General features: G+C 42.5%; 1 protein-coding gene across 1 annotated transcript in view; it reads left to right on the top strand.

Annotated features, from left to right (window-relative positions):
• The window catches only part of wdr18 (WD repeat domain 18), a 43,051-nt gene extending 21,939 nt beyond the window's left edge, over positions 1 to 21,112 (top strand). Inside the window, exons 8-10 of the mRNA XM_069679213.1 lie at positions 20,239 to 20,402; positions 20,494 to 20,562; positions 20,898 to 21,112. Of these exons, the coding sequence (XP_069535314.1) occupies positions 20,239 to 20,402; positions 20,494 to 20,562; positions 20,898 to 21,026 (362 nt within the window). The 3' untranslated portion in view covers positions 21,027 to 21,112. The remainder of the gene's footprint in view (positions 1 to 20,238; positions 20,403 to 20,493; positions 20,563 to 20,897) is intronic.
• Positions 21,113 to 23,439: the final 2,327 nt, after the last annotated feature.

Here is a 23,439-nt window from a genome sequence, read left to right as displayed (position 1 = left end):
TTTTGTCCAAAGCAATGTACATCTGAGATTTAATACAACACAAGCAACAATCAAGACGAAGAGAGGAAGGAACAAAGTCAGTAAGAGCCAACAAACAGCTTCGATCGGACACAGGTGCCGACAGGCAGTGCACAGGGCATTATTTTTATGCCTCTGTGCCGGCGACAGCCGTGGCCGGAGGCATTATGTTTTCAGGTTGTCCGTCTGTCCGTCCATCCGTCCGTCCATCCCTCTCTTTCTGGTGAACACCATCCCATTCTTGTGAACACGATATCTTAGGAATTCCTGGAGGGAATGTCTTCAAATTTTGCACAACTGTTCACTTGGAGTCAAGGATGAACTGATTAGATGTTGGTGGTCAAATGTCAAGGTCACTGTGACCTCACAAAACACGTTCCTTATAACTCCAGAATTCCTACACTAATTCTAATAAAAGTTGGCATAAACATCCTCTTGGACTCAAGAATAATCTGATTAGATTTTGGTGGTTAAAAGTCAAGGTCAATGTGATTTCATGTCCATCCCATTCTTGTGAACACGATATCTCAGGAATGCCTTTGAAGGAATTTCTTAAAATTTTGCACAAACGTCTACTTGGACTCGAGGAGCAACCAAGTACATTTTGCTGCTTCTCCTTTTCCTCTTGTAATCCACAACAAGCTCTTTGATCTTTCTAATATTGAACTTAAGGTGATGATAATTGCATCATGTGTCAAAGCTCTTTATCACTACTCTAAAGTGGTTTGTCCGAATCAAAGACCAAATTGTTAAAAAGTTGCAATTTTTTGAACACGATCGTGGACTTAAATGTTTTATTGTTTTAATTTTTTGGTTTTTTTACTTTTAACTGATATTGTTCCACAGTTTGATTACCTCTGTTTCCACAAGCATTTGTTAAATTATTTGGTCAGCCCATATTTCTATTTCCTCGTTGCTCCCCCATGTCTGTCCTCTATTTATCCTGCTGCCTGGCTGCGTGTCTGACTCTGCCAGTGTCAGGGCCAATCAGCAAGTCTGTTAACGTTCTCACCAGGATGAAATCGGACTGTGGTTAATTTGATAACGGACCGGGACCGGTCTTTTCTAGTGGACCAGGGTCGGGTTGTTCGGTCCGTACCAGAGTTCGATTCAGGCTTTCACACTGACCTAAACGAATCGCACAGAGGGGACAAACGCTCCAGGGTTCAGTTCAATCAGACTTAACAAGGCTGGTGTGAACACGCCCTAAATGAGGGCAGCATATTGCTCACTGGAAACTATTCACTGGAAACATACATGTCGCTATTAACTTCCATTTCGCCAAAACATACACTTCATACCTTTTGTTTAATAACTCCAACGTCTAGAGTCTACACAGACAGAAATGTTACTTCAACTTGTCTAAGCTTAGCTTAATCCTAAAGGCAGCTGGACTTGGTTGAAGTTGCTAATTGCTAAAGAAGTATGCTAATAGATGTGTAATCAGGGTGAGTCGTTAACCTCAGCTGTTAACCTAGTATCACTGAGAGTCGTTAGTACCCTCTCTGGTGTTGATGGGTTGTTAGGCTCACATGATTTTGAGTGTGAGTGTGAGCTCAGCTGTTTGGGCAGAGAATTCAACACTGCATTGTCAGTGGGTGATAGTTGGTGTCTTAGGCCACCACCTCTGATAAGGGATGGTTTTTCCAGTTTAACATAGATGGCTTCCTTGAAACCTCTTTCAAACCAGCGACCTTCTATGGCTGGATGTGAACCTTGATAACTTCAAAGGAAAGTCCCTTGTCCTTTAAATGTAGGCAGAGTTAGTGGGTATGAGTTTGTCCAAGCTGGATATTGATCTGTGGTTGCATGGAGGGACTGGCTGAGTTGACAAGGAGCTCGGTCTTGGATAGGTTGAGCTGAAGGTGGCGTTTCTTCATCCATTTAGAGATATCAGCAAGGCATGACAAGATCTGAGTCAAGGGTGTAGTGTCGTCTGGTGGGAGGGACGGGAAGAGCTGGGTATCATCTTTATAGCAATGGTATGAGAAACCATGGGAGCGGATGATTGCACAAAGCGAGGTGTATATATTGAAAAGAGAAGGGGACCGAGCACTGACCCTTGAGGCGCCCCTGTGGATAAGCTCTGGGGTTTGATCACTTCTCCTTTCCAAGACACTCTAACAGATCTCCCTGAGAGGTAGGACATGAACCAGAGGAGGGCAGAGCCTGAGAAACCAAGCTCAGAGAGAGAAGAGAGGAGGGTTTGGTGGTTCACTGTGTCAAAGGCAGCTGACAGATGCAGCGATAGAGCTGAGGACTGTCCAGCAGATGCAGTAATTCCGTTACCGACTGTAGTGCAGTTTCGGTAGAGTGGCCCCGATTAAAGCCAGACTGATTCACCTCAGATCACCTCAGTAGGCCATGGACTAGGGGTGGGTGTTACGAGCTGGTTTTGGACACTAGAGGGCAGAGTTTGTTTAGATAGGAGGCTAGTTAGGAGGAGTGTGTGTCTGTGGCTTTATTTACAGAGAGTGTGTTGAATTCTTCATGAGGAGGCATGGTAGCCAAGACCCCATTAGAAAGCTAGGTTGGTGTAAGGGACCGGATGTTTCGGTAGGTATGACACCATTTGTGGAGGAGTTTGGGGAGGTTCCGGTGAGGAGACGGTGAATTGAATGAAGAAGTGATCTGACAGATGTAGGGGGGTGACAGTCGGATTTGCTGTGGGGCAGTTCTGAGTTTAAATAAGATCCAGGGCCACCTTTTTTTCTATCCAGGCTCAGGTAATCCATCTTAACTTGCGCCAAAATCCACACAAAACAACACAGTTGCTTTTTTATGAATATTTTATGTTTGATGTTAACAGCTATTTGGCAAAAGTTTTTATGGGGATGGAATCCATTATTTTTTCCACAACCCTAAAATCTACCTCATCTGCTCTGTCACGGTAGCAAATCCGCAATTCAAGAGCAAAATATTAAAAAAGTCTAAAGTATCAACATCATTGTAAAAATGTTTTGTTTGACCTACTTAAAAGTTGTATTACATTTTTTCCTCTAATCCAGCCTGAATCCTACCCTCTGCTTGGATAGGGTGATCCTGATTTTTTGGATTAAAGTTATCCCAATCCTACTTAAAAGTTTTGAACCACACAAACTGGAGGTTTTATCTGGATAAAAGCCAAGATTGGATTACCTGATCCGATTACGTCATCCTTTTTTTCTTTTGAACAACCTGTTTTCAAGATTTGATCCTATCCGATAGCTTTAATCCAAATAGATTACCTTTGAACAACCGGGCCCAGAGTATTGCCTGCTTTGTGTGTAGGAGCGGGCGGGACCTGTTTGAGGTTGAAAGAGGACAGAAGAGATGGTCGTCTCCCATGACAATAAGTGATGTGCCATCGTCAGGAATGTCTGAGAGTAACATGTTCAGTTGTCCATATGACACCCTAAGTGATGTTGATAGGTTTGCACTGAACATATGTTCTGAACAGACGCGAGGACTGTTCTCATTCACAGAACGGCAAATGAAGACGTTTTGTGAAGTCCCTTTCACGTCTCATAAAGATGTTAAAGTTATGATGTTACGGTGCTACAGACAGACAGAGAGCAGAGCACAGAGACAGCCATGTCACCGTGATGCTACGTGTTGATTGAGTCCCGACCTGCGGACTGTTGGCTGAGCTCCAGACCTCTGCCCCGCGATAGACAGTCCATAGATCGTCCCAAATGCCCCAAACAGAGCAGAATAATAATAGAAACTCAGACGGAGGGCAGATCCTCTGCAGATACAGACACCAGCTCACACTTCTCCTGGATCATGATGTCGATGAAGAGGGAATATTTAATATGGAAAATCATGAAGCCTTTATTACTATTGAAATATTTTATTACCTTGAAGTATTTACTGATACTTGAAATATTTATTGATACTGAAGTATTTATTGATACTGAAGTATTTATTGATACTTGAAATATTTATTGATACTGAAGTATTGGTTTGGATTAACAAATAAAAATAATGTTATTGCTGGAAAAACACTGACATTTTTTTAACATTACACTTTCCAGCAACACGTGATAATTTACCTCCAACCAGGTTGTTTTGGAATATATGATGGTATCAGATCTCTCATTGACAGGTGTACTCACAGATACCTCATACATCTGTAGTTATAACCATTTTATTATGATGTGGTCTGTACTGGACTCTCTGGACCTGTAAAGTGATTCAGTGCTTTTTTAATCAATAGAGAAACAAATAAAGACAATACTGATCGCTTTAACACAAACAAACATAAACAGGTTTATTAGACTGTTTAGTTTTGAATAAGAAAAATGTCACTCGTCCCTTCTTATGTGAAGTTATCGCCATGTTCGCCACATATGTAGAAGTACACAGCAGGTTTCAGTCTGCCAGTATCTGAAGAAGGTTTCATGAGCAGATGTTGCATTGGGTACGCAGGTGACCGATCAGGGAATGTCCAACATCCCAGCCGGAGATGGTAACTTTGTTTTGCCCCAGCAACTCCCCGTCACTGACGGCATCCAGATGAGTGTTTCAGAACTCTGGCGTCGTGTACGCTCCCTGGCTAACGTAGTAAAAAGATTACTGATTTGTTTAATAGACGGCAGTTTAATCGATGCTAAATAACAAGCTAAATCGAGCTAGCGGGCTAGCAGAGAGGCTAACAACATCTTAGGTTGTCTTATTAAGAATAAAAATGGGTGGATCATTACCTTTCTTCTCATAAGAAGTCACCGTCCATGGAAAGCACGACGAGTAGCACAGATGTGTTGGACAGGTTGTCTTTGGGATCCAGTGTGATTTCGGAAAGAGGAGCGACAACGGCAAACACAGCATCTAGTCCGTCATTGTTATTGTGAGAGAAAGTTGTTGCCGGGAAAAGCGGCCACGTATAGAGTGACGTCATGACGTGGCTCTTCCACGGGCTCCAGCTGGTGGAAAAACAAATTGGTTCCGAGTTGGTTCGCAAGTTTAACCAGCTCCGAACCAGAACGAGCACCGGCCCTGAATTAGAACCAGGTTCACGTTGGTGGAAAAGGGGTAACAGTGGTCTGAACAGGTCCTGGTCTCTGTTGGTGGTTATTAATGGAGGTTCTGAGCTGCCGTCTCTCTGGAGCTGTTTCTCGTCTGGTTTATGAAACGTGATCTGACAGGAACATGAAGAGGAGAAGCCGGCCGTGATGAAGAGTGGCACTTTGTAATTAACAAAATCCTCTCACTTCAAACAGACCGTCAGCAGAGCGTAATCCCTCCTTCCGCCAGACAGACGGACTCTGCCCGTCATGCTCGGACTTCCTGCCGACTGATGTCAGAAGAAGAAGCTTCATCCTCCATGAAAACAGCTTCAAACGATTCGTCTCATCACAACGGATTCAGTTTGTTTCTGTTTTTATTTAAACCTGATCAAAACAACATCAGATTAACTTCATCCAGAGACTCAAACATAAGAATTAAAGTCAGGGGTCCAGTTTCTCCACAGTCTGGGTCCATATCAATGAATGAATTAAAAAAAAGTGATCAGTACCGACTCGGTCTCATATTTCAGATTAAATACGGATATTTTTCTTATTTTCTCATAGTGTCAGCGTAGCTCCATGTTAATCTTTGTTCAAAGAAAAGAAGTGAGTCCAGTTTTTGTTGAAATGAATCTCTTTATTTCTCATCTTAAACTTCATTTATTAAGAAACAACAAACAGATGTTTTCTCATTTACTGAACCTCAGAAAACTTTGAGAGCTCAGTGAGAAACTGTCCTTCTGTTTATAAACAGATATAAAGTGTGAAGTTCAGTCAGAGTTCATGACAACGAGCAGTAAACTGAGAAACAAAGATATGAATCAGAAATCTGCAGAGACGAGTGTTTGTGTCTCCTCCAGTCTCAACGTGTCAAATCTGTGCGAATTGTATTAACAACATCCGTCTGACAGCAGAACGGCTGCAAGCGTCAGTGAGACCTCCTCACATCGCTACCAGGCCTGATGTCAGCTTTATCTTTCCTCAAGTGACACCTGAACACATCACGCTGCATTAAACAGACCACGGACGCCTGAACACATCACGCTGCATTAAACAGACCACGGACGCCTGAACACATCACGCTGCATTAAACAGACCACGGACGCCTGAACACATCACGCTGCCTTAAAGAGACCACAGACGCCTGAACACATCACGCTGCATTAAACAGACCAGAGACGCCTGAACACATCACGCTGCATTAAACAGACCACGGACGCCTGAACACATCACGCTGCATTAAGCAGACCACAGACACCTGAACACATCACGCTGCATGAAACAGACCACAGACACCTGAACACATCACGCTGTATTAAGCAGACCAGAGACCCCTGAACACATCACGCTGCATTAAACAGACCACAGACACCTGAACCCATCACGCTGTATTAAGCAGACCAGAGACCCCTGAACACATCACGCTGTATTAAACAGACCACAGACACCTGAACACATCACGCTGCATGAAGCAGACCAGAGACCCCTGAACACATCACGCTGTATTAAACAGACCACAGACACCTGAACACATCATGCTGCATTAAACAGACCACAGACACCTGAACACATCACGCTGCACTGAGGTAAACCCTGGGAGTCTGTGCAGACTTTGTGTGAGTGTTCTGGGTGTTTCCTCAGTACGTGTGTGTGTGGGTGGGTGGATGTGTACTATCTGCAGTGTGTTGGCAGCTCTTCAGGACTCAGTCTGATTTGTGTCTCGATGTTGGATCCCATTCAGACCATTAGTGTAATGCGTGCAGCTGGAGCCAAGCAGCGATCAATATTTGTAATTGAGTGGGAGATAATTATCCAGTTTCTATTACCACAACAAGCAGGAACTATACTTTCACTTTTCAGAGCAAACCTGCGTCCCCTGTCAGCCCGTTCACTCACACTTTAACTGAGAAGAATTATTGATGGTTGACAGCTGAGACGCGCTGAAGAGAGGAAACCTTTTAACTGCTTTTTCTAAAACCTGAATGTAAAGAACAAGACAAACATAACTGTCAACATCACAGTTTAAAGCACCAGAGTCTGAACACAATGTGTTCAATGTCTTTATGAATTCTAACATGCTGTTTTTATTTTCACCCACTTTCATTTCAAACTTGTGTCATAACCTGGCCTGTGAGGCCATGACAAACAACTAGGAGAGACACGAGGTGCCAAAAGTAAATAAATTAATTTATTACAAAAAGAACGTAAGTTAACTAAGGAGTTTACAAACACTATGAGATGTGTGAAATCTGTATTATCAGTAGTGTACATGTGGGTGTGTGAGTATGGTTTGGTGAGATGTTTGAAGAGTGCACTAACAGAAAGACCCAAACTAGTAATGGTGCTGGCGTTGAGTTCAGAGAGCGAGAGAGCGAGAGAGAGAGAGAGAGCGAGAGAGCGAGAGAGAGCCGGAAGCTGCTGGTTCATCAAACACCAGGTGTGATGAATATAATGGTGTAAATATAAATGTGTTCTTGTCTTAGTGATCTCTGGAAAAAGACGGAAATAAAACTTCTCTTCAAACCTTACAGCGCTAATGAATATGAAACCAGTCTAAATGTTATACCAGTAAAGATAACAGTAACAGGAAGTATATGGAAGTGTTTTGTGACATCACAGATGAAAGATTTCTGTCTGTCCTCATTTTCACCTAGCCTCCGCGTCTGTGAATAATTCATTGCCTGTAATCAGGGAGACCGGACCATTGTTTCATTGACCCGTTCTGATGTTAATGGAGGGGGCGTGTCCTCTTCAGCCTGTTTGTTTCTTCACACTTACATTTGTGTCTGTCAACTTTGTCTTTAGAGACAGTAGTTGGAGGAGCAAAGTCCTACTCAAGGATACTTCAGCAGGACTGGCAGCCGCTGACAGATTTACCTTGCAGCTTTAGGAAACTTGTCTGTGATGATGCTGTTTCCTTAAAGACACAGATTCTGAGCACTCTGGTCCAGAACATCTCCACTGCTCCTGAGGTGTCACAGTCTATCCTGAAGTGTTCTGAAGAGTCCTGACGTGTCCTTGTGTGTCCTGCTGGTGTGTCATGCTGGTGTGTCCTGCTGGTGTGTCCTAGGTGTTCTGTAGTGTCCTGAAGAGTCCTGATTTGTCCTGAAGAGTCCTTGGTGTTCTGAAGTGTCATGAAGTGTCATGAAGTGTCATGAAGTGTCATGAAGTGTCCTGAAGAGTCCTGATGTGTCCTGGTGTGTCCTGCTGGTGTGTCATGCTGGTGTGTCCTGCTGGTGTGTCCTAGGTGTTCTGTAGTGTCCTGAGGAGTCCTGAGGAGTCCTGAGGAGTCCTGAGGAGTCCTGATTTGTCCTGAAGAGTCTTTGGTGTTCTGAAGTGTCATGAAGTGTCATGAAGAGTCCTGACGTGTTCTGAAGTGTTCTGAAGAGTCCTGACGAGTCCTGACGAGTCCTGAAGAGTCCTGACGTGTTCTGAAGAGTCCTGAAGAGTCCTGAAGAGTCCTGACGTGTTCTGAAGTGTTCTGAAGAGTCCTGAAGAGTCCTGACGTGTTCTGAAGTGTTCTGAAGAGTCCTGAAGAGTCCTGAAGAGTCCTGGTGTGTCCTAGGTCTTCTAAAGTGTCCTTAAGAGTCCTGATGTGTCCTAGGTCTTCTTAAGTGTCCTGATGTTTCCTAGGTCTTCTTAAGTGTTCTGAAGTATCCTGATGTGTCCTGATATGTCCTGAAGTGTCCTGATGTGTCCTAGGTGTTCTGAAGTATCCTGATGTGTCCTAGGTGTTCTGAAGTGTCCTGATGTGTCCTAGGTGTTCTGAAGTATCCTGATGTGTCCTAGGTGTTCTGAAGTATCCTGATGTGTCCTAGGTGTTCTGAAGTGTCCTGATGTGTCCTAGGTGTTCTGAAGTGTCCTGATGTGTCCTAGGTCTTCTAAGGTGTTCTGAAGAGTCCCGAATTGTCCTGATGTGTCCTAGGTCTTCTAAGGTGTTCTGAAGAGTCCCGAATTGTCCTGGTGTGTCTTAGGTGTCCTGATGTGTCCTGATGTGTCCTGATGTGTCCTGATGTGTCCTAGGTGTCCTGATGTGTTCTGATGTGTCCTAGGTGTTCTGGAGAGTCCTGATATGTTCTGAAGTGTCCTGAAGTGTTCTGAATTGTCCTGGTGTGTCTTAGGTGTTCTGTGTCCTCAACGCTGTTTTTCGATTGGTAACGACTAATTTATCAATTATTCCTTTTTTTTATGTTTTATTTTTTGGTCATTCCACATTCATCATTTTACATAGTATCAGGCATACTACAAGTAGATTCAGATTGTACACCTTTAAAACAGTACATTTGCAGGACGTTTTACAACTTGGCCCTTCCAGAGGTTTTCTTTTATAACATTAGATAAAGTTACTCACAACTGAACATGGGAAGCTTTCATCTTAGATACTACGAGGGGGAAAGAAATAAAATCAGAAATGAATAAAGAGCGAGTTATTAGTGCAATACAGTAATATAAGTCATGTTAACTTCTCACTCTTTCACTCTATTAAGTCAGTTAAAGTCTGACCCTATAGGTTTAATGTACTCAGTCTCAAATCTGAAAAAATGTGTCATTTTGGACTCTGAGGGAAAATGACAACCTTTCCATAATAATAATAATAATCCATTCGTCAATGGTTGGTGGCTCTGGTATTGGCCACTTTCTCGTAACAGCCTTTTTGCTTGCTGCCAGTAGTTTCTTATTATTGTTATTCCACCCTTCAGATGAGATGTCACCCATATATACAGCATCACATCTAAAGGGAATGTCAACTCTAAATACATTATTAATGTGTTTATGAATTTCCTGCCAATAAGGCACAATAACCTGGAACTGGAACCTGGAACCTGAACTCCAGAAAATATGGTAGTGATTGTCATCATTCATCCCGCATTGTCTCCAACAACCAGCTCCGCTTCCTGATGTCGTTTTTGCGTAATAAAAAACATTTTTCCAACAGAACTCTCGCCATGTTGTTGAACTAGTTGATTCAGTTGTGCTCCTCTGAAATATGACAATTTTTTATATACATTGTATTTTCAGACTTGGACTGGAGAATGCCATTGTAGATTCTGGAGACAATCTTATTACATGTTGTGGATTTGGATATTGACCAGAGTATTTTCATGATTCCTGTCTCTCCTGTTTCTAGAGTTACACCCAGGTGCTGGTTAAAATAATGTTGAAGTTGAAGATACCTATGGAAATCATTTTGTGTGAGACCATGCTTTTTCTGTAAGGATTCAAAGCTCTGGAATATCCCTTTATGAAGGAATGAATAATAGTAAGGCCTTTTGCAATCCATTTTTTTAATCTATCATCAGATCTATTTGGTGCAAATTCTGTATCGTAAGCACACCACCGCAACGGCTTAGACGAATCACCTAATCCACATCATTTTACTGTCTCCTGCCAGGTTTTCCATAATATATTAAACCAAGGGTTGTCTTTGTTCAGCGTCGTATTTTGTAATTCAGTATCTGCTGTCATTGCTGCTATTGGTATCCCCCTCTCTGTCATTGCACTTTCAATTTCTTTCCATCTAGAGGTGTATGCTGCGTAATAGTATTCCTTCCTTCCTTTCTTAATTGTAAAGTTTTATACCTGATCCTGGGTTTTTCGGATATTAACCTGTCCCATTCCACAAACTGTTTGGTCGGTATCTTCACTGGAAGAGACTGAAAAAGGTACAACATTCTTGGCATGTTCATTTTAATCGACTCAACCCTGGAGCTCAAACTTAAAAAAGGAATAACACTCCATCTTAATATGTCTGACTTTATCTTTGCATTCAATGGACCATAATTCTAATTCTAATGTCTTTCGGCAGGTTGATACCCAGGTATCCAAACGATTCTGCGTCCCATTTATATTTTTCTCTAATATGATTGGGTGGATTGTAAATGGTAAATGGACTGTACTCATATAGCGCTATTCCAGTCTTTGCGACCACTCAAAGCTGCTTTTACACTACATGTCACATTCACCCATTCACACACTGATGGCAGAGGCTGCTACGTAAAGTGCCCAACTGTCAATCAGTCATCACATTCACATTCACATTCACACACCGTTGGCTGTGCCACCGGGGTTCAGTGTGTTGCCCAAGGACACTTTGACATGTAACCTGAGGGAGCTGGGGATCGAACCTCCGACCTTCCGATTGAAAGACGACCGACTCTACCACTGAGCCACAGCCGCCGTAGTTTTCTGTAAATTAAGCTTATAGCCTGAAAGTGTCCCATATTTTCCTAGTAGGCTCATCAATTTTGGGAGTGACTGCGTAGGTTGTGTTAAGTATATTAATATGTCATCAGCAAATGGAGCCAATTTTCGTTCCCCTGGTAACATATTCATCCCCTTAATATCAGCACTTTGTCGAATCCATTGGCTCAGGGGTTCTATAAACAAGGCGAAAAGGAGTGCTGAGGCACAGCAGCTTTGTCGAGTTCCTCGTTCTAGGATGAGTGGATTCTACAAGTCACCATAAATTTTTATCCTTGCGGATGGTTTGTCGTATAGTGCTTTAAATGTTTCAATAATAGAGTTGTGAAAGCCCAATTTTGACAACACTTTGTACAAGAAAGACCATCTGACTGAGTCGAATGCTTTCTCAGCGTCCAAACTGATGAGGGCCGTCTCTAGTTTCTGTTGTGCGACATGTCCCATGATGTGAAGTGTTCTCCTGATATTATCTTGTGTTTGTCTTTGACGTACGAAGCCTGTCTGATCTAAGTGGATGAGTTCCGGTGGGATATTTTCTTTCTTCTGGATAGTATGGATGTGAATAATTTATAGTCCACATTTAATACACCAACAGGGCGATAGTTACCACAGTCTAGTTTGTCTTTCCTGGGTTTTGGTATAACCGACGTGATCGCATCTCTCCATGAGGATGGGAGCTCCCTTTTCTGTAAGACCCAATTTAAGGTTTTCAATCATGTTGGACCCACTGTTCCTTCATTGTTTCATACCATTCAGAAATGTATCCGTCTGTGCCTGGGGATTTATTTGGCTCTAGTCTGCCAATTGCAGAGTATAGTTCCTCTTTTTTAATTTCAGCTATCAATGTTTCATCTTGTTCGTTAGTAATAGAGGGTAGATTCAATGAAGCTAAAAATGACTCCATCTGAAGGTCGGCGTTAATTTGTGGTTGGGAGTACAGGGCTTATAATGTTTTTCTAAACTTTTTTCTGAACTTGTCTCAATCTTTCCTGACGCACGATTTCTTATCTTGTATAGATTACTGTCGGCTTGTTGTTTTTGTAGTCTATAAGATAACAGTTGTTTGGTAAACAACTGTCTCTGTATTTCTTGTGTATTTATTTAATCTATTTCCTTCCTTATTTTCGTAATGTTTGATTTTATCTCTTCGTTTAGAGTGTCTGTATGGTCTCTCTGTAACTGCTTTAATTTGTCCTCTAGATTTTAGAGTCTCTGTTTTCTCATTTTCTTCTCATGAGAAATTATAGATATTATTTTGCTCCTAATTACCGCTTTGAGCGCATCCCAAAGCACAGCTGACGTCACCTCGCCATTATCATTTAGATGTAAGTAAGTTTTAATTTCGTTCTGTAACTTCTTTGGTCTGTGGATTATTTCAAACAGGGGTTCCCAACCTTTCTGACTACACGGACCAGACAGTAGCAATAATATTTTGGACAGACCGGGGGGGATTCGACACGCATGCGCATAAATCTCGTTCACACGCATGGAAATACAGACTGATCGTATCTGTGTTTATTCAGTGAGGAGACTGCGACGGGAACGACGGCGCGATCCACATGATCCATAGTGTGATCCTAGCAGTTTATCTGAATTTATAATGTGATCCAGCAGTGAGCAGTTTGTAATCATGCAGCGCAGTGACCGATCTGTGTGTCTCTCAGGCTCTGCCCCTGACTTATAGCGTTGTGATCGGTCCCGTGTTTCTGTGAAAACGCTTTATAAAGCATTCAATACGTCTACACACGCTGTGACTGACTCTTTTGAAGCGTCTTTAGAGGCGCGAGGAACACTTCACACAGCCCATTCGACGGTTCTGACTCCACGAATGTTTTGGAATGTCACAGACACCTATTGGGTTTCGCGGCCCGGTGCTGAACAACCTACGGCCCGGTACTGGTCCGTGGACCGGAGGTTGGGAACCCCTGATTTAAAACATTTGAATTCAGTCTCCAAAGTGTAGATCTTGATTTACCATTGAGGTGTAGTGACATATATATATATATATGTATATATATGTATATAGAGTGCGCGTCACAGCTGAGCAGAGCAGCACACACAGCGAAGGGAAGCATCAGGAAGCATCATCTTTCCCATACAGAGCGAAACATTGTGAGCAACAAACTCATGTTGAAATCACAGTAATCAGCCAAAGCTTGCTTTCAGAGCACCGCTGTTTCTACCCTCTGAGCATCTAAACTGTGCAGACAAGATCCCGTGTGTACAGTCGGGCTCTCAGTTAGTTTGAAGTTCGATAATAACGAAGGTTCAGGAGCTTTAAGCTTTATTGTCTGCTAGTTTCACAGCGGTTACGCTCTAAACAACAAGCTTACACGTCTACACCTCCGTACAACCCCGCAGGAAGATACAGGGTTTTGTTTTAATAAGCCATCGTCGCACTGCTCCAATATCGGTCGGGCTCTAGTTTTGAATCCTCTTATCAACATGGGAATGGACAAATATGCTTCCTTTATGCTAATGTATGTTTATTATTACTGCAACATCTCAAAACAATGAGAAATACTGTCCAGAATATTCTACAGAATAACCTCAAAGGTTCTGCACGCTCAGAACATATGCTGATAGCAGAACATGGTGATCATCGCACATATCAGTGATTTGTGTGAGAAGCACGTCACATGCAGACTTACTCAGTCTGGATTAAACTCTTTCTAGATGCTGATTTCTTCCTTCCACAGTTTGATTGTTCTCTCTGCTTCACCTTAATTCATGTTTTAATTCACAAACTACTTTAATCTGATCACTTTGCTTTGCTTCAGTCCCCCAACACACCTGCACCTGTGCTCTCTGCACAGCTGCTGGCCCCGCCCCCTCTCTCTGTCTGTCTCTCTGTCTGCTGTGTTGACTGTCTTCATCAGCAGTCTGTTTCATTAAGTCACAAAGTTAAATATTTTCTCTCGCAGTTCAGTTCTCACAGCACGTGAGCCGCGTGTGCACGATGGAAGTTATTAGTGAAGTAGCGATCAAAACGATCGATCGTTACCGAATGACATCTGCACCTTTTATAAGCTTTTTAAGCGGCGACAATCAATGAATGTACAATGGAGACATACGGAGATACACAGTAGGAATGTTTACATTACATTTACACTGCCGGTGGTGACTCCGTTTACATCGACAGTAAATACAAATAACTTTTGTCTTGTCAGAGAACATTCGAGCAGGGCTTTGAGGCTGAACATTTAAAAGACCCTTTTCTTTTTCTATTTCGGCTCACCGAGGTTTGTCTCTGCTCGCTATCCACAACATTGCGGCTGCATCGCTTCCTGATTTCTCAAAGTACTGGGCGGGCGGAGGGTCAGAATAATAGAACGCACGTGTGTTAATCGAGCGTTAAAATAAGCTAGGATAAGCCCTAATAATAATAACCAAAAAAAGTAATAATAATAATAATTGACTATTTGTCAGATGCCTGAGCAGAAAAATACTGGACGTCAAATTCAAAAGGATTGCTATGACACAGATTTAGATCTAATCACTGTATGTCAAAGCATCCCTTTCTCTCCTCTCCTCTCGCTGTAACTTGTGTCATGATGTGCGCATTGGTTGAGCAAGTACGAGAGAGAGCAGCAGAGTGACAGTAAATATTGTATCGGGGCTTCATTCAAAACGTTTGAGGCTCAAGCCAGCTACGGCCGATTGTAGAAGCTCTAAAATACCATCCTGGCTGTGGAACTTTTAATGCACTTTGATTGAATACAGTCTATATTTTTCTGTTGGTTTACTTTGTCAATTGTTTTGTACAAGTTGAAAAAATAAACTTTTTTGGGGGAAAAAAAAGGGGCGGCTGTGGCTCAGTGCTAGAGTCGGTCGTCTTTCAATCGGAAGGTCGATCCCCAGCTCCCTCAGGCTACATGTCGAAGTGTCCTTGGGCAAGACACTGAACCTTTGCTGAATGTGACAACTGATTGACAGTTGGGCACTTTACGTAGCAGCCTCTGTCAGCGTGTGAATGTGTGAATGTGACATGTAGTGTAAAAGAAGCTTTGAGTGGTCGCAAAGACAAGAGACATAAGTACGGTCGACTTACCATTCAGTTCTAAACTGACTGGTGGACAGAGCTAGAAATATAAATCTCTGTAGGTCATTAGTATGCTAATAGATGTTAGCATTATTAGCTAGAAATATCAGCCTCTGTAGGTCATTAGTATGCTAATAGATGTTAGCATTATTAGCTAGAAATATCAGCCTCTGTAGGTCATTAGTATGCTAATAGATGTTAGCATTATTATCTAGAAATATAAATCTCTGTAGGTCATTAGTATGCTAATAGATGTTAGCATTATTAGCTAGAAATATCATCCTCTGTAGGTCATTAGTATGCTAATAGATGTTAGCATTATTATCTAGAAATATACGCGTCTGTAGGTCATTAGTATGCTAATAGATGTGTAATCAGGGTGAGTCGTTAGCCTGAGCTGTGAACCCAGTATCACTGAGAGTCGTTAGTACCCTCTGGTGTTGAGGGGTCGTTAGGCTCACATGATCCTGAGTGTGAGTGTGAGCTCAGCTGTTTGGACAGAGTTCAACACTGCATTGTCAGTGGGTGTCTAAGGCCACCACCTCTGTTAGGGGATGGTTTTTCCAGCTTAACAAAGATGGCTTCCTTGACACCTCTTTTGAACCAGCAGCCTTCTCTGGCCAGGATGTGAACCCTGCTGTCTTCAGAGGAGTGTCCTTTGACCTTAAGATGGAGGTGGACAGCTGAGTCCTGACCTGAGGAGCTGGCTCTCCTGTGCTGGGCCACGTGTTTGTGGAGGGGTTGTTTTGTTTCCCTGATGGACAGGTCCCTGCAGTCCTCATTGCATTGTCCTGCATACACCACATTGCTCTGTTTGTGTCTGAGTGTTTTGTCCTTTGGGTGGACAAGCTTCTGCCTGAGTGTGATTACATCTATTAGCATACTAATGACCTACAGAGGCTTATCATTCTAACTCCGCCCACAGTCAGTTTAGAACTGAAGAAACCTTTCGGATGAGGGGTGAAAGATCTTCAAGAACTTCAAGCAAGTCCAGCTGCCTTTTGGATTAAGCTCAGAAAGTCCCACAATCAGTTCAACCGGACTGTCTGTTGGGAGCCTCAGTATTTAAAGTCTGCTTTTTGTCGATGATGTGGTTCTGTTGGCTTCATCAAGCTGTGACCTCCTACAGGCATTGGGGTGGTTTGAAGCCGGGTGTAAAGCGGTTTGGATGAGGGTCAGCACCAATGAGTTTCCTCTGCAGGGTGTCTGGGCTCAGCCTTAGAGATAGGGTAAGGAGCTCAGATATCTGTAGGGAGGTCCACAGCATTCAAAGGAGCCAGTTAACCTGGTTCATGCATCTGATCAGGATCCTCATGGTCGTCTCCCGTTTTCTGGGTGGTCCAACTGGCAGGAGAACCCCAGGCAGACCCAGAGCTTGCTGGAGGTATTATTGGGAACAACTCAGGATCCTCCAGGAGGAGTTGGAAAATGTTTGTGAGGATGTCTGAGCCTCCTGCCACCGCGACCCAACACCGGATAAGAGGACTAAGAGGACTCTTCTCTCTCTCTCAATTTCAATTCAATTCAAAGAGCTTTATTAACATGGGAAACATACGTTTCAGCATTATAATCACTTAGAGAATATGTGGTGTTAACTTAAAATATAAACAGATAAGTCAAAATGTTTTCTATTTATGTTAAAAAATGTGTTTACAGTTCTTTGTTCTTTGTGTGTACACTTTGTTTAAGCACCTGTGTGTACCTGCACTGAGCCTGTGCACTGCTCACCTCTCTATGTAAACAGTCTTCATGGAGGGGCTGTTGGAACGCCCTCTTTCAGCGCACACACCTTGTTGCTGTGTTTGCACATTGTTGTATTTCACCCAGCAGGTTTGGGAGTTTCTGTCTCTGTCTGTCTGTGTCTTTCTCTCTCTCTCTCTCTCTCTCTCTGTGTCTCTCTCTCTCTCTCTCTCTGTGTCTCTCTCTCTCTCTCTCTGTCTCTGTCTCTCTCTCTTTCTCTGTCTGTCTGTCTGTCTGTCTGTCTGTCTGTCTGTTTGTCTCTGTCTCTCTCTCTCTCTCTCTCTCTCTCTCTCACCTGTCAGGTCACCGGGCGGTCATTTTTTCATCGTTTTCATTTTCTCGCCCTGCTCTTCGTCTCTCAGGCGTCTCGATGTTTTATTCAGCTTCTCGGTAACAGAAGTTGGTCTGTGCGAAATAAAAGCAGATTGTCAGTAAGAGTCAGAGCTCAGCATTAAATATTCAGCTCACATCTTATTTCTGTATATTAACAGAGTTTGAGACGCCTGCTGCTCCAGCAGAAATAAACCTGCAGCATAAATATAATACAAATAATTGAGGAGCATTTTTTACATCGATAAGGTTTGGTCCTCAGTTTAGATGTTTAGTGTGTTAGAGGTCAGAAACTGATTAATAAACCGGAAAATGAGCCGAGCAGCAGCTTCGAAGCGTTCATCAAATATTAATGTGATATTAATGTGAAATAACAGCTGGAGACGACTGTTTGTTCAGCTGCTGCGTGATCAGAATACTGAAGCTCCTGGTTTACAGCTGATGCTTCAGTTATTGATCAGCTGATCGCTGCCTCAGAGACTCAGTAACAACACAACATACAGTGACAGAGGTGCTTCACACCTGCACAGAGACACAACAGGTTTATTATCTGCAGCTAATATGATGTATATTTTGTGATTTCTGGTGACTGACGACCAAAGTCAGGCTCCACGCGACGTCTTTAAAGGCAGCGCACCGTCTCCAGCAGGATGTGAAGGGTTACATGGGTTAAAATGAACAGGTGACACACCTGGTCCTGCTTCACTTCTCATGGATTCATCAATAACTTCAGTCATTACTGGGAACATCGTCCTCGCCCTCCAAAGCCTGGTCGTCTTAATTTGATCCTCGAGGTAATCTGAGGGAAATCAATTTGAAAAGTCCCTAGACAGGAAGTCGGAGTGACAGCAGACCTGACTCAGTTTGTGTTGTTGAGATTGAAGTGTTTCAGAGGTGTTTCAGAGATCTCAGTGAATCGACAGTAAATTTAACCACCTTCAGCGTGAAATGAGTCTGCAGGGCGTCACCCCTTCAGCTGGTTGATTCACTGATATATCGACTGAAGACGGAGCAGAGAGCCGCTGTAATCTGACTTCTGACCGATGTTTTACTAATTCAACTGGGAACCTGAGAGGAAGTAAAAGACATGTTCCTTTTATCTGACATGTTTATTCATTTAATGTTTCTTATAGTTTAATGTTTCTCTCAGGAACAGTTTAAACTGTCAGGTTGAAATTGTCTCAGTGCAGAGAAGAAAAAGAGAAATATTTAACATCTTTGAGCATAAATTGCAGTCGGTCGGTTCCTGATTAGGTCGTCACTGATCTCACACGGAAGTTTGATCGATATTATTGATCAGGTCTTGATGAGTTGGGTTAGTGTTGCATTCCTCAGGTCCTTTCAGAACGTTGGTGCTTCTTACTTTGTGTTGCAGCCAAATGTCCTCGTCAGGACCAGAGAGAAGATTTATAGTGTTTCAGGTTTTTTGTTTCCGATTTTGTTTCTCAAGTTTTTATGGTTTTAACAGTTTGTGAAGTTTTGTCTTCTTTCAGACATGTGATGTGATAAAAGTTTGATGGTCAGTGTTGCACTCGGCCTTCAACTCATCCTCTTGTGTCGCTGCTGAATTGTGGAATTGAATACAAACTACGGTTGCATCGACAAGAAGACGGAAGTTTCTGTCAGAGGAAGGAAAGTGTTGAAAACCTGCAGCATCATCAATGTTTCATTGTAGAGAAGTCAAAATAGATAGACGACTGTTACGACATTAAAATAAAAATAAATACTTTAATTAAATCCTTAGAACTAAATAACAACAAAATATTTGTAATTAAACCCAAAATGACTTTCAGGATCTTTGGTAAAACGCGCAGATGACGTCTGCTGACAGAAGAGTTCAGTCTGCCGCCACACTGAAGAAAAGACCTGTCCTTCCAATCAGAGCTCAGAGCCGTGATGCAGCGTTCAGATGATGGCGAGCGTGTTTGAAGAAGACTGACACTAATGGACCAATCAGAGATCAGCTGTCAGGCTGAAGACTGGAAGAGATCCATAAAAGAATAAAGAGACGCACGGCTGCGGCCTTCGGACGACTGATATTCTGGAAACATTCACTTTATTAGCTTTTAGACTCTTAAATACTTAAACATGGAACAAACTGACATGGAAGGGTTAGGGTTAGGGTTAGCTAACGACGACGCAACATGTGCAAAGCTCACCATTGTCTCTATTTTCAAAGGATAGTGTCCCTTTAAGGAAACTAAGATGTTTTAATGTGAAACACTTGAATTCAGCTCACAGGACCACAGCAGACCCACTGCGCCCCCTGTGGTCAGAATATGAACTTTTATCCTCAGGGTGGAGGTACGCAGGAGGCAGATTACCTGTTCCATGTGGTGTTCAGCTGATTTACATTATGATCTTTCACAGGTTACCACACGATGCTTCTAAGATTTATAAATGATGTATTTGTGATGTTTTTATGATTGTTTCATTTCATATTGTGTGTTGTCGTGTGTCGTTGATGAAGTCTGGTGTTTTTATGTTTTCATGCCTCAGGGGAAACAGACTTTCGTTCATCCTGTCGAGGTATTGGGTTATACAAGTAGACTGACGTACCGTGTGACCAGTCAGAGAGATGAATAGACAGCTAGGCTGTGAGGTCCTGTACGTGAACAGGAAGTGTTGTTGAAGACTCCCCGTGTATAGCACATGTTCCACGTTGTTTGAGCTGTATCGGCCAGCAGTCTTATTTGACACATTCAATAACAAAGAAATGGAAATTAATTTTCAAAACTGTGTGAACAGAAATAAATCTGTTTCATCATTCTGGCGTTAAAGAATGAAAAATACATGTAATTTCTCCGTAAATGGAACTCTCAAACTGTAAATGAATTCATAACTAATCGGTAATTAAACACACAAACCGTCTCCATGGTAACAGAAGCACTCCTGACCTCACTTCCTGTCTGCTTGCAGGTCCTGTAACAAATGCTGTCATCATGGCGGCTCCGGCAAACATGTTCCTGCCCGATAGTCGTCCCGCCGTCCCTCTGCCACGCTTCAGCCGACACCTGCACATCGCCGAGGGCGATGGGGGGGAGGCGGGGGAGGTGTGTCTGCGGCTCGGACTCTACACACAGGTTAGTCATCACAGAAACAGAGTGACTTCCTCCTACCCAGGATATTATCTCTGAATGGCTTTTATTTTGAAATGCTCTTCCTGTGTTTCAGGACGAGGAGGAGACTTATCTGCAGAAAGCTGATAGGCTGAACTCTTTAATGAACGCTGTGACTGACAAGGTAAGGTGGGCGGGGCTTCATCATGGGCACATGTGTTTGTGTTTCTCAATTATATCCGTGAAGATGATCAAAGTGTGTATTTTATTTTGAAAATCACCAGTTTAACCAGTCGAACCATGACCAGTGCTGCTCATGGTGGATTCATGTTGCTCTGTCTGTAAAGAGTCCTCAGATTACTGTGTTATGATTTGGTGCTTTACAAATAAAGATTGATTGAATGAATAATAATAGTGTGTGTGTGTGTGTGTGTGTGTGTGTGTGTGTGTGTGTGTGTGTGTGTGTGTGTGTGTGTGTGTGTGTGTGTGTGTGTGTGTGTGTGTGTGTGTGTGTTTCAGTCTGTGTTTGGTGACGGGGAGAACTCAAAGGTTCGTGTCGCCGAGCTTGAAGAAGAAGTTCAAACTCTGAAGAAAGTGAACAAAGATCTTTACGACTTCAGCAGCCAGCTGCTCACAAAGCCCACATAGACACCAACACAATATACACACAAATGCACACACACAATCTGATGATTTTTGTTGTTTCAAAATAAAAGCTTTTGTTTTTTGTATGACTTCCTGTCTGCTGTGTGTGTTGATGCTGCCTGGTCAAAGGTTATGCGGCAGCAGCAGGGTTTAAACCCTTTTTACCCTTCTCTCTCACTACCTAACCCTCTCTCTCTTACTAACTACCCTTCTCTCTTACTGACTACCCTTCTCTCTCACTAACTACCCTTCTCTCTTACTAACTAACCTTCTCTCTCACTACCTAACCCTCTCTCTCTTACTAACTACCCTTCTCTCTTACTGACTACCCTTCTCTCTCACTAACTACCCTTCTCTCTTACTAACTAACCTTCTCTCTCACTACCTAACCCTCTCTCTCTTACTAACTACCCTTCTCTCTTACTGACTACCCTTCTCTCTCACTAACTACCCTTCTCTCTTACTAACTAACCTTCTCTCTCACTACCTAACCCTCTCTCTCTTACTAACTACCCTTCTCTCTCACTACCCTTCTCTCTCACTAACTACCCTTCTCTCTCACTACCTAACCCTCTCTCTCTTACTAACTACCCTTCTCTCTCACTACCTAACCCTCTCTCTCTTACTAACTACCCTTCTCTCTTACTGACTACCCTTCTCTCTCACTAACTACCCTTCTCTCTTACTAACTACCCTTCTCTCTCACTACCTAACCCTCTCTCTCTTACTAACTACCCTTCTCTCTTACTGACTACCCTTCTCTCTCACTAACTACCCTTCTCTCTTACTAACTACCCTTCTCTCTCACTACCTAACCCTCTCTCTCTTACTAACTACCCTTCTCTCTCACTAACTACCCTTCTCTCTCACTACCTAACCCTTTCTCTCTTACTAACTACCCTTCTCTCTCACTACCCTTCTCTCTCACTAACTACCCTTCTCTCTCACTACCTAACCCTCTCTCTCTTACTAACTACCCTTCTCTCTCACTAACTACCCTTCTCTCTCTGCCACATCATGAAACCAATCAGCTTTCAGATGACTAAAGTGTCAGAGGTTGAAGTTCCTCGTTAGTCTTTGTTACTGATCATGAACCAGAGGCTTTTATTCTGAAGGATTCCTCCGCTTTCTGTCTTTGACCTCAATTAACCTGACTGGTATGATGTCAAAGGTCAGACTTCTTGTCTTTTCCTGTTTTTAAAATACTTTCAAAATAAGATCTGAATAAACCAGAAGAAATGTGTTATTTAAATAGAGTTTGAATGTCTTCAGTTTGAGCTTCAGTAAATCACATTAAATATGAGGTCTCTTCTCTAACAAACTCCTGTCAAAAAAAGCAGCGTTTAACCTCTGACCCCTGGAGCATAGAAGAGGAGAGCTATTTCTGTTGAGTTACAATTATTAACTTTTCTTACTAACTGAAATTTGTATTTACTGATCTCATGGCTGTTTCTGTTTCTTCTGTATATTATATTTAGACTGTCCAAAAAATATACTCCGTACTAATATAATATAATGCACTATGTCTAGTGTTTATTAGTCATACTTGCTGTGTTAAGTTCAGTTAAAGGAGTCTTACTCATATTTTAAAGATGATACTGCCTCAGCTGTGAACACGGGGAGTTTAGATTCATTGAATTTTGCTTAAAATATAATATGAAATATGTTTTTATGTGTGTGCATCAAAGCCCATATGTTATTCCAAAGTTTCAGGAAAAAATCTGCTTTATTCAAACTACTTTTATTGTGTGATCTGATTTTACTGGTTAATCTCCTTCAGTGTGGTTTCATGAACTGAACCATTTCACGCTGCTGCTGCAGGTCAGACCAAAAAGAAACTAAAAATAATAAACTGTAATCCCAAAAAGGTGGGCAGCATAAAAAACACTTGGATTAAAAATAACAAAAACAGTTCAAACAAGAAGATCAAACATGATTCAGGATTTCAGTGCAGCCGTTTCTGTCCTCTGATGGTTCAAACATAAACAACTTTATTTACATTTTTTCTGTGGACAGACAACATCCAGTCTGTCCTCACGGTGCAGAAAAGTCCTCACATTGGGCCTCATTCACTAATGTATGCGTAGAAATGCGCACAAAGTCAGTGTATACGCAAAATCACCGTCGGATTCATGACGTGCGTACCGGCCAATTTTGTTCTCACCACCGTGCGTATGTTAGTGAATGAGAATCATTCTAAATTGACAAACGCTCGCCCGCAATCTGCTATCTGCACCACGCCCCCATTTCTCTGTACAAGGACATCCGCTCGGCGTATGAGGAAGAGAGCGGTGAGGTGAAGACGAGTAAAAAGAGGGAAAAGTAGCAAGAGATGGCCCAAAGTAAAAAAAACGAATATAAAGGTGACATCAAGGTGGATGATAAAAAAAGAATTGCTGAGCAGAAAAAAAGGAAG

Source organism: Semicossyphus pulcher, unplaced genomic scaffold (assembly GCF_022749685.1).
Source record: "Semicossyphus pulcher isolate SPU_LCO1_2020_fin unplaced genomic scaffold, fSemPul1.0.p SCAF_37, whole genome shotgun sequence".
NCBI classification, from domain to species: Eukaryota; Metazoa; Chordata; class Actinopteri; order Labriformes; family Labridae; genus Semicossyphus; species Semicossyphus pulcher.
Note: the sequence above shows the minus strand (reverse complement) of the source record. Positions and strands in the feature narration are given on the sequence as shown.